Source organism: Heliangelus exortis, chromosome 3 (assembly GCF_036169615.1).
Source record: "Heliangelus exortis chromosome 3, bHelExo1.hap1, whole genome shotgun sequence".
NCBI classification, from domain to species: Eukaryota; Metazoa; Chordata; class Aves; order Apodiformes; family Trochilidae; genus Heliangelus; species Heliangelus exortis.
In genome coordinates, this window is record NC_092424.1 from 52828082 (window position 1) to 52840196 (window position 12115).

The following is a 12115-nucleotide window of genomic DNA, read 5'->3' on the forward strand; positions in this document are numbered from 1 at the left end:
GTTCACCCATTATGTGACTTGTGTATTGGATTAGACACATACAATGGACCCTGCGGCAGCATCTTGAGCCTTGACGAATTGGATGTCTATCTTCTGAGCTTCATGACAGCAGCTTGCTCACTACCCATTCTGTTAAAAGGATTACCTAACTATTTCACAATCACTATGGAGACCAGATGGTCTTTTTGCTTGTTTCTTTAGACAAATTGGGCTCAGTGTTCCCTTATGAATAGATATAAGGCCTCCAAAGCCTCTTGTTGAATGTACTTTCTGCTCCCAGATGAAGTATTCTGAATGTAAACTCATTGCTTGTTTGTGGTCTGCACCTTCTGGATCGAGGCAGGCAGTTGTGCTGGGGGCTCACAATTTCTTCAGCTTAGGGAATTTGTGTGTTGTCTTCTGCTTACCTAAATCAAATGTCTTTTGTTTAATCCATGTTGCATATAATGTTTTTAAAACTGTTTACACAAATGTGTGCACTTGGTAGCATAGGCAAATCAAACCTGCAAGCTGAAGGTGTCCTAAGTAGCAGCTTCTAAACTGTTAAAGGGAATATGCAAGTTCAACAGATTTATTTACTTATTTTTAAAGACTAAGATGAAATTTCTGTGGCTTATCTGTTTAATCAAATATCTTTGTGATAACAACCATGAATTTGTGTTGATAGGTCTGCAGCATCTCTAGCATGATCCAAAAGGATATATGTTTTCTAAGTAATGTGTTCATTTTTTCCAGGATTACTGTAGACACTGTTTTTAGTTCTAATTTGCAATGTTTGCCTTCATTTTTGGTCATGCTCACAAAATGCCTAAGTTACCAGTGAATTCCTTAGAATATTTTCAAAGTTTCTTATACAGTAAACAGCCACAAAATAAGTCAGAAAAAGCAAAGCTATGCATATTCAAATCAGGTAGTTATTTAATTGAAAAATGTGAACATTAGGCACTGAATTTATAAAGACAAGAATATTTGGGGGGGTTGTGTATTAAGAATGGTTTCTAGCTAAAACATTTTTTCTAAAACTGAGCCTAAGATCTTCTACAGCTTCTTGGATTGAATATTTCAATCTCTAAGCTGCTGTGAGATTCAGCTTCTATGTTTTTGTTTTGAGTTTCAGCCTTTGCATGCTAAGTCAAGATCTGATAGCTTCATGTGCTCAGGAGAAACCTGGGTCTTGGTACCTTTGGGTGGGTGCAGTAATCGGTGCTACCTTTTTCTTGGCTTTCTGGCAGATTATATTAAAATCAGAACAAACCTGAAGAGGAAGGTTGCTGAATGGCTGGGGGAGTAAGTTGTGTGGCAGCCTTTTGCTCCAAGGGTCGTAGTTAGAATCCAGGCATGAGGAAAGATAAAGAGATGCTGAAGGACCTGGCTCTGATCAGTTTGGTTCACATTATAGTGGATCACTGCACATTCCTGCCATCTGTAGTTGGTCTTCCAAAAAGCAAACTGGAGACAGGCTCAGAGTTTGCCCTAACTTGTCAGTGGGAGAAGGACAGAATTAGAAAATAAACCGCTTACCTGAACAGTGACTTAATTTATTAATTCCTTGTCATTTTTTAAGTTGTCTTTATAAAAATGTATGTCTAAAGTCCAGGAATCCTCTTAGTTGCACCTCTCTTCTCTGTTTGTTACTTCTGAAGTTTTTTGGTATTCATTTTGCTTACAGCTGGAGTGAAGTGTAAGTTCTGCTTGACTGAGACCTCTTTTGTCTTTTTGTTTTTTTCTAGGAAGGCTGGGTGCAAGTCCATCCTGATTTTGGCAAGCGTAGTGGCTGGCCACAAAGACGATGCAGAGCAAGATAACTGCTAACTGTGCCTGTGTTTAAGAGTGATCCTACAGGTTTGCTGTTCATTTTCTACTATGGTTTTAATCTAAAAGTGCCTAAGGGTTAGAGGTAGGGGTATTAAAGTATATAGAAACTGCAGAAGATAAGGTTCTGCTTTCAAACTGGCTTATTTCCACATAATTTTAATGAGGCTGCAGTGAACTCCCCTAAGAGTGATAGTCTGAGACCCTATATGCAAAGCAGCATAGTGCTGATGGCAGAAAGCATTTGATATTGTTTCTGAAAATTGCAAACAGTGGAGATTCATTCCAAAAAACAAAAAGAACAGATCGATTTTTTTTTTTTTTTTTTTTTTTTTTTTTTTTTTTTTTACTTCGGGGGGTACACTTTATGTAGGTCCAAAATCTTCAGTCATCTTGCTGGGATAATTTAATTTCTCCAGGGTGTGCTGTTCACTGTGATTCAGTAAAAAGCTGAAGAGAACTATTGAAATGTGCCATGCTGAACTAATATAATGCAGTTAGTTTTGTGTTGCAGTGTAAGATAAGGCTATTCACTAAGTTTTTGTGGGTTTTGTGTTGGTTTGTTTTGTTTTTTTTCTGTGTTGTCTGTTTTTTTCCCTTTCTCCTGGATTGACTCCATTTAAACACAGAGTTGGTGTTCACTGAACAGTTTATTGAGGCAACACTTAGTTGTTGCACAGGAACAAGTCAAGCTGAAACTGCAGTGGGCTTGTCTTCTGGCAGAAGGGATTTCTTTGAAAATACAGTTCACTTTACGTCTAAGTTATTATTATCTTTCTGTCTCCCTTTCATTATGCCATTGTTCTTGGGAGCCAGAGATTTTGTAGGTTATAAGAAAAGGATGTTGCCAAGGGTGTGGGTGGAGAAAGGTGTTGACATGATTTCAATGGAGCTAGATTCCAGCTTTGTAAGAGAGGGGTAATGAACCGTATAGAGAACAGACTTTTCTACCCTGCGCTTAAAATAAGTTCAGTTAAGAATTTGATGTTGTAAATGATTATTTAACTGCTTTTTAAGAAAAAAATGTTTCATTTAATTTTTTAAAAAATGCACTTTCCTGTGTAGAAGGTAAAAATGGTTTGCTGCTTTTCTCTCTGTCTTCTAGCAATTGTTTCTAATCAAACTCTTCTTAACTTAGTTGAAAATGGGGAACTCAGAAAGCCAATACAGTCTTCAGGGACCGAAAAGTCATGCTGCTGCTACAGCTGGTGCCAAGCAGAAGCCCTGCTCTCTAAAAATTCGCAGCATTCATGCTAAAGATGAAAAGTCTTGCTCTATGCATGGCTGGGGACATACCAGTAGTGGCTCAAACTACAAATCGAGGTCCCTTGCAAGAAGCTGCCTTTCACACTTCAAGAGTGCTCAGCCTTATTCATCTAGACTCAGTGACACTGTGGTGAAGGTTTCCAAAAGCAATGTCCATGCCAAACACAGGACAAACACCTCAGTGGACTACTGCCAAGGAAATAATGCAGTGTTTTTGCCTGAGAATGGTTTCCACTATATTGGCCTTCAAGCTGGAGGTAATCATACTGCCTCTCGAGAATGCAATGGACACATCTTAAATTGCTATGGAAAGAATGAGAACCTTTCATCAACCTCCCCATCAGAGGACAGGAGGAGTCCCAAAGTTCTTATTAAAACACTGGGGAAGCTGGACGGGTGCTTGAGGGTTGAGTTCCACAACAGCAGCAACAGCAAGGTACCGACTGAAGAGTCCAGTGGACCGGTCCAACTGCTGAGATATTCTCCTGCCTTGGAATCTAAGCCAAACAACCTGCTCGATGTCAGGAGGAACTCCAGCACAGACTGTTCTTCAAGCCATCGTCTGTCACCTACAGATTCAAGGCTTCGATCGAGTAAAGGAAGCTCCCTTAGCTCCGAGTCTTCATGGTATGACTCTCTCTGGGGAAATGCTGGGGATATCAATGAGCTGGATGGTCCATATTTGACCAGAAGCACTCCAGATACAAGCATCCACGCCAGTTTCCCAGCAAGTGATAACAAGAAGTCCTTCAACCAAAGTTCATCTCTTTCCTCACTCCGAGATCTCTATAAGGATACAAATTTGGAAAGCACCCCTCCACCTAGGATCAGGCTGTCTGATGAGTATATTGACGCTCACGGTAGCCTAAGCAACCGTGTCTCGTTTGCCTCAGACATTGATGTTCCCTCCAGGGTGGAGCAGGGAAGTCCTGCACATTACTCCTCCTACACACTCCCATGCAGAAAGTCAAAGCCCCTGAGCGAGGATCCTTCCAAAAAGGATACATTAAAAAGCCGAATGCGACGCATCAGTGACTGGACGGGAAGTCTCTCCAGGAAGAAAAGGAAGCTGCAGGTAGGGACAAATCCCAGTCTAAGTGTGTGAAAGTCGGCTTGTAGAATCCACTGACAAATGTAATGATTGCATCATGTTTGTCTTTCTCACAGGATAATTACTCACTAATCTCATTTGGTAATTTGAAGAATTCTGAGAAGTGTTGCATCCCTGGAGCTGTCTGAAATATTGACAGCAAAAAAAGATATATGTTTGTGTGTGCAAGTTTTCCCTTCCTATTTTGTAACCTTCTTAGCTAATCCCAGTCTCTGCAGCCTAATCTCTCAGTGAGTTATCTTTTGAAATCATTGCATTACTAGCAAAGTAACTTGAAGTTCTTGAGCCTTCTCTTTTTCTCAACCATGAACGTATAGTATAGACATCATATATAGAAGCTATAAATTGGTGTACACTCTAAAGAATGTGGTAGAAGCATTAGAAGAAGGATGTTAAAAGTATCCTTGCAGCTATTCCCTACTTGTATTACTGGCTTCATTGTTCCCTTTGGTTTCACTGTCAGTCCATCTCTAGCAAGGCGAGCAACTGTAGAGTACTGACCAGAGCTGCCTCCACCTTCTATGAGGCCATTACATGGAGTGTCCTCCTTTCTGTGTGCCAGCTTAGTTCACCAGATGGAAAAGCTTGAGTTGCCATCTGGCTCACTGGGAGGTGGTAGTGTGAAGAAGGAGATGGGAGCAGGGCAATAGGGGAGGGAAAGGATGTTTCTTTAGAAGAATTTAAGGCTAATCCCATTAATAGGAATTTAGGATGCCTGTGGTCAGGAATGTAATTCTCATCTCTAGCTGTAGATCCCTGAATTGGCTCTATAAATGCCAGACTGTGCCTGGACTTCTACACATCAGTTTACAAGCTGAGATGGAGGGCACACAGTGGTTTTGGGTTTGGTTTTGATTTACTTTTATTTTTTAAAATCTCCCCCAGTGTTTCTGAACAGCCAGTGTGCTTCTCTAAATGAAGAAGCTGCTCCTTTTCAGCAGTGTTGGGCTTCTGGCCACTCCAGAAGTGAAGGAAACCCCTTCTGTGGGGGTAGAGCAAATGATGCCTCCAGTTTTGAAAAATCAGACAGGTATCATGGTTTACAGGCATTTGTCACGGGAATGTGAAACTCCTAACTGACCCCTAGGCTCGAAAATGAGGTCAGCCTGAGGTTTGCCAATGGAAATCCTAGGTAAGGGCTACAGAACTGGGAAAATGAAAATGGAAGCCATTTATTTGGATCACTTCTTTTGTGAATTCATGCTTGTGTATTTTATCAGATGCTGCCTTTTCACCTTCTTACTCAGTTGTAAAAGAGAAGGGAGAAAAACCGGAATTGGTGAAGAGCCTCAGTGCTTTGTGCCAGGATTCTTCACTGCTTTCAATATCGATAGCTGCTCTGGCTATCATATGCCAGGCTTTGCATATGACCTCTGCATCCCAGATCTTTGCTATGTATTACTTAGTTAGATTTTCAGAATGGTATTTGTGGTGCACAATTCATAGCTGTTTTGAATTCACTGTGTAGTGAACTGACTTCAGACACAGAAAGAAAATTTGGCTGGTGACACTGCATCGAAGTCAAATCTGATTCTGGTAGAAGTTGCTCTGAAAATGGTGATTTCTTAGAAAAAGGCTTAGGAACTAGTTAGTCATTGATTTTTATCAGACAAGCATCCTGTGACAGAAAGGCTAAGAGAGGTAGCAAATGCTTTATAACTTTGCCTTCCTCTTGGGGCTTGGTCTGCTTCTATCTGCCTTGCACACTTTGAGTAACCTGCTGTCTCTTCTAGGGGCTGCTGCTTTGTAATTTGGTAACAGTTATGCTCTCACTGGTTCCTTTTGAATTAAAAATGCAGAAGTACTGTGCGTGGTTACAATCTGTCAGATGGTTAGTCCCTGTTTGTAGCACTGTTCATCACAGCAGTTGTAGCCTCTATGTTTTCCTCTGAACAATATGTCCCTTTCTCAGTGCATTACTGGCAACTGATTGCGAGTCACTTGAGTGGAACGTAGGTGAAAGCTGGAATTTGTCCCCGTAAGTAGGGTGCTGGTGCTGGTGCTGGTGCTGGCTGGGTGGATAGGTCCCTCCACCTTCCCAAGTGGAAAAGAGACAGCCAAGCCTCCTGCTTCACAGGGGTGCAGGACCAGGTGGAACAGTCTTGGCATAGTGTCTTGCCACTAGAAAGGCAGTGGAGTCTAACTCCCTTTGTGAACAAATTGCAGCTTGAAATCAGGTGGGCTTTTCCCCAGCTTGAAGGCTGTTTCCAAACCCTCTTACTCTGATGCTTGCTAATTTGCAGAGTAAATGTCGTCCTGTCCAGTTTGTTCTCTTGCCAGCATTGTCCTCTGCATCCTTCCCTACTACCTGTTAGGCTTTATTTAAGGGGAGAAATTCTATATTTTCTTGGCCTCTATTTGTGGGTCTATGCAGGCTCTCTTCAATCTCCTGTCTTAAGATAGGAAGTCTGTTTCCTTTTCATCCTGGCATCCTTTCTCTGCCCCTGTTTTAAAGCATCCATAAACATGGATAGGCTCATGTCAAGGCTTGCAGTCATTCTGTCACTCAGCTTTCATTGCATCAGGGTGTCCTAATGTGTTTCCTCAGTGCCTCACTGGTACTCTACTGCATGGCGTATCCTCACTTAGTTTAATCCTTGCTGAAATGGCACTGGGGAAATGGTGTATCACAATACACTATGTGTGAGCAACAAAGTCTATGTGATGTGTCTGAAACTTTAGGACAGAATTTAGGCAGACTTGTTGCAGTCAGACACTGCTAAAACTGGTGGTGTAAAACACAGTGTACAGCTGTGTAACATGGAGAAAATGAGCAACTGCTGTGTAAAATGAAAACCCAGCCACCAGAAAGGTTCTTCAATGAAGTAAGTAGCCTCTTTATGGGAATAATTTCTGAGATTTTTTGACTTCATAAGCCAGAGCCCTGAAATGTGGTGTAAAGAGAATATGGAAGAAACGTACATTTAGACAATCTCTTTATTTGGCTTGAAAACTGGTATTAAATTCCACTTTTAGCTTGGGTCCTAATTAATTTAGTGGGCTGCATTGTTTCCTACACTGTTCTTTATAGCTAATTATTACATGCATCACTTTGTCTAATTGGTATCTTAGTTAGCAACTTTATCTTTTGCAATATCTGTAACTATTCTAGAATATTTCTCAGACATTGAGAGATCTGCTTGAATGCAGCTGTGCAAAAACAGTGGTAGTTTTCTATCATCAGTAGATGCAACAGAGAAAACAAGCAGAAAGTCATCTTCCAGGGAACCACCACCAGCAGCAATTTGGGTCAGACCTTTTCAGCAGTGACCAGATACTGCTGCAGTGACAGCCTCCCTGAGGGAGCAGCAGAGACTGCGTGACTCTGCCAATTCTGTTCTTTTTATATTAAAAAAAAAAGGCAACCAGCACAAACAAACAAGTGATGTTGTCATGGTGAAGTGTACATATTAATTTTGGATCCTGTGTCCATTTACTGTGCTCTGATACTTCGTCATTTCTCCAGGCACACAGAAAGGGTAGAAAACAGAGGATGTGGTTAGTGGCTGTTTGTGGACAGGTTGTATCCTACCCTTTTCACTAACACGTGTTGTTCCAGTAGATACCCTTCGCAGCAGACACTTTCTTATGTATGCATCATTTTGTTTTTCTTACTAGAGCTTTAGGACTGAAAGAAATACATATCCTTAGTAAACTGTATGTTACTATTTCCTAGAGGGCACTGGCAGTTCCTGGAGAATAGTCAAACAATTTAAAAACACAGGATTTTGGCACACACAGACAGTGACAGTAATTAAAAAGAAGGTGGAGAAAGCTTCCAGTTTCTCACTGAACTGCAGATGGCTGGAGGAGGTGTATGATCCATGTTGTACTGTCTCTTTGTGGGCATAAATAACATCACATGATTATTTCTTTGTGCTCGCTCACCCCCCTGCCCATCCCTTTACCTTTACTTTACCCATTCCTTTACCTTTACCTTTACCTCCCCATGATTTCTCTCCCTTTGCTATAAAAAAAGCAAAAGTTTTTATGCTCTGGGAGTTACTCTTGAGGGACTCTGATTAACTCTCTGCAGTAAGATTTGAGGAAGGTGGTCGATTACCAGGATAATGGGATCTGTGTCACCAGACAGAGAGATCTGAAAAGCCAGACTCGAACATCAGCGTGCAGTAAGAGAATGTGGGTCTCAGTTCAAGCTGTTTTTTGTGAGGCCAGGACAGGCAGTGTCCTGCTGCTTGAGAAGTGGCTTGTCTGGTGATGGTTGGGAGGGCGTGCAGCCCCACTGTTGCTCTTGGCTGCATTCTGGAGGTCCTGATGTTATCAAAACACGGCGCAGCTTTTCCGCTGCTGTTTTGAAGAGCATCAAGTAGGAAGGAATGGAACAAAAGAATAGTTGCTTCCAAAGCTGTTGGTGAGTGCAGTTCACAGGAGACCAAGGTTTATTTACTTTATTCATGTACAGAAGTCTGTAAGCAAATAAATGCTCTTAGAGGGGCAGTCTAAACTTGGAAGTATAATAGCTTTATTATTACTGATGGTAATAGCTTCACTTTTTGACTTGTTTATAGCCCTCTTTTTTTCCCTCATATTTTTACTGCAAAAGACATCAGTTCTTTGGTGTTGCATGTTCTTAAATCTTGATTGTTTTTAAATAGCATTGGCAATGCTTGAGTTGGGAATACAATAAATGGCTTCTTATGATGAATGGTGTGGTTCTGGACAGTGAAGTTAGTCCAAGGAGCTCTGGGTAGTACAAAAATCCCCGTTCATCACTGGAACCTGGGAGAGTTTGGGCCAGTCAGCACATCACTAGGAAAGGCTTAAGAAAGCAGAAGCCAAACCTGCCAACAAGGTGGCAGTGGCAAGTAATGGGCCTACGTTAGCATCTATATCACAAGGTAAAACTGGTGTCATACCACTGAGTATTTCAAATAACATTGGCCCATTCTCCCAATACAAGGGGTGTAGTTGCACAATGCAATTAAGAGAAAGGCCCATTGGTGCTTGATAAGATCATCAAGATGCTGGGAGGTTTCCAACAAGTCAAAAAATACACACCTCTGCAATCTGGAGACTGGATTAGTGCCAGTCAGCAAGTGCATCTTTCTTTTTTTGAATCACATCTTCTGTTAGATTAGATTTTTGTCAAGCGGTCAATACTAACAAGCTTAAAATATTCTCAACTTTTGACCTTTTTTGTGTTGGATAAGCACAGTTATATGACAAATAGAAAGTGGAGGTAAAATTAGCCTAGTTGTGCTGGTTCTAAATATAGCTGCCTTGCACAAATGAAGTGTCACCAAAATACTGAAAACCCTATAATAATAGTGTTGTGACACTGTTCCTGCTTGTACTCAAATAGGCATATAAGTGGTGGTGCTGAGGTTTCAGCTGGAGAATGTGGTTGTCTCCTGGAGTCCATCCCATTTCAACCAGTAAAAATCTCAGTGGTTAGTAGTGAATTCTGAGATTTGTGGCAGGTATCTGAGTTAACAAAGCTTGCAGATTTAGTGATTAGGGTTTAATGGAGTTCTTCTGAGAAAAGTGTGAGTGGTGGCACCAACGGTGTCAGTGGCTGCTGAAGCAAAACCATGGTGAAAAGAGGTAGCCCCTGATGAAGGAACTGTCCATGGCTAAACATGAAACAGATTTAAATGCGAAATGAGGTTGGTGTTTTTGTTTGTAGCTCTGGTGGCTGATTGCTGGCAATTTGCTTTTTTGCACAGGAGCCAAAATGTAAAGATGGGAGCGAATACTTCGACAGCAGAACAGACAACTTCACCACAGACATGCTGGCACCATCACAGCCCTCTGCTTTGCTGTGGTCACCCGGCTCCAGCCACGTCCTTTCCCAGAGAAGTGAGTCCACTAATGCTGTCAGCAGCGATGCCCTGAGGCAGAACATCTATGAAAACTTCATGCGGGAGCTGGAGATGAGCAGGACAAACCTGGAGAACACCGAGACCTCGTCAGAAACCGAGGACTCCAGCGGGGAGTCCCTCAGCTCCTTGGAGCAGCTGGATCTGTTGTATGAGAAAGAGCAAGGAGTGGTGCGGAAGGCAGGGTGGCTTTTCTTCAAACCCTTGGTGACCCTGCAGAAGGAGAAGAAGCTGGAGCTGGTCACACGGAGAAAGTGGAAGCAGTACTGGGTCACGCTCAAAGGTAAACCACTGCAATTGCTCCTTTGGGTTGGTGGCAGCAGTTGTTTCTGTTGTGTCTCAGCAACATATAATGCATGCTGGCTTCTGCTAGCAGGTCAGGGGATCAGAAATTCATGCCTAACTTTACACAGTCTACCCGGAGCCTTAAAGTGAAGCATGTGCCCCTGATTTGGAGTGGTGCTTATGTGTCTGGTATTATAAATGCAGCCTCGTGGGAATTGGTTTGTCTGATTTCGCAGTTTCTGGAGTTGTACAGAACTGGGGGTTTAGAAAATGATGCTTTTGAATGTTTGGAGGTCAAAGACCAAACTGAGCCCAAACTGACAAAAATACGGAAGGTACACCTCTGTATGAGGGAAATTCAAAATTTAAGGATCAGGAGAAGCCCCCAGTTTACTTAAAGTTGGGGTAAGATAATGTAAAAATGTTGAGTTTATTTCGGTGCTTCAGGTGGCAACATTACAATTGTGGCAACAATTACAATTACATCCCTCTGCTAGTTACACAAAAACATGAAGATCATGTTTGGGCAGAGGAGGCCAGTGTAGCATCAGCAGGGGAAGCTCTGCAGTGCCTGAGGTGTTGCTGCATGGCCCATTCCCAGGGCTCTTCAGTCTCCCTCCTATCCCTGGATGGCCTTTCACCATGCCCAACCACTTCTGGCTTTTGTTGTGCCCACGTTCCCACCTCCCCTGGCTGCTTCTGCTGTGGAGTAACCCCATGGGAAGGCAATCCACACAGAAGGGGCTGCTGCTGTGTGTGGGGTGTGGTGGGACTGCTGTGCTCAGCACTGTGCTTGGGGTGGATATTGATGGCTCAGCGTAATAGAGCAGGTAGGTGTGCCACGAGAAGTGTATGTGTGTCAGGAAGTGTGAGAAGGAAAATAACATCTGTTATGGGGAGGAAAAGGAATTTGATGGGTGAGTTCATAGGCTGGGTCATTGGGTTTTTTTTGTTTTGTTTTGTTGTTTTAATTGTATCCAAAGGATTTGCCTTTCAGTAAGGAAATGATCAAACTTAATAATTTCCTAGCATAGCTAGGACTGGAGGAGAGAAAATAACAACTTTCCCACAGGTTGCCCTTTTCAAAATTCTGCATGGGTGTAGACCTGAAGAAAAATGAACAGTGAACAGCAAATTCTGGAAATGTTGTCCTTGATGGTGCTGATCTGAAAGAGGCAAACCTGCAAGAATGTAGCAATTCTGCCTAATAATTCAAAGACCTGTTATCAAGGGATCAAAATGTAGGCAGTCTTAATAGTTTAAATCACTTACCCTGATCATCAGTTACCATGATTCACACTTACAAGCAGTGTATACAAAGGGAAAAACAGGATCTGAATGCCACCCTCTTACTGTATGTGTTTGCATTCTGGAGTTTGATCTGCATTCTCTAGAATTCAAGTAGTTTTGAAACAATCCTATCAAAACCCTAAACTGAAGTATATTATATAGTACCAATTTGTGCATTTCTGGGATAATGCAGCTCTGGGAAGGAATTTAGGTGCATTGCGTTCTGTTCTTTGTTATAAAATTGGCTTATCAGTGACCTTGAACAAGCCACATGCCTTCTTACTACTCGACTTTCACCTACCATAAAGAAGGAATAGCAAATTCTTTATAAAAAGCTTTATTCACTTCTGACATTACAACAGGTATTAGATACAACAATTTTTACTTTGAATGGGTGATGTGGCTGTATTCATGGTGCAGAATCTCTTCCACTTTCTTAGCTGTTTTAAATATACATTCCTCATTTCCTTGATCTCGTACCTTTATTTTGCCGTGGAGACTTCTGATGCCA

At 41.9% G+C, this 12115-nt stretch overlaps 1 protein-coding gene across 7 annotated transcripts in view; it reads left to right on the forward strand.

The window, feature by feature from the left end:
- Positions 1-12115, forward strand: part of TIAM2 (TIAM Rac1 associated GEF 2) — a 171009-nt gene that overhangs the window by 79950 nt on the left and 78944 nt on the right. For 6 of the 7 annotated variants that reach the window (XM_071740615.1, XM_071740620.1, XM_071740621.1 and 3 more), the window contains 3 exons: positions 1731-1842; positions 2951-4153; positions 9877-10312. In XM_071740615.1, coding sequence (XP_071596716.1) covers positions 2957-4153; positions 9877-10312 — 1633 coding nt within the window. In that variant the 5' untranslated portion in view covers positions 1731-1842; positions 2951-2956. Of the gene's footprint in view, positions 1-1730; positions 1843-2917; positions 4154-9876; positions 10313-12115 lie in introns of all 7 variants that reach the window. The other variant, XM_071740617.1, reaches the window with a different exon arrangement.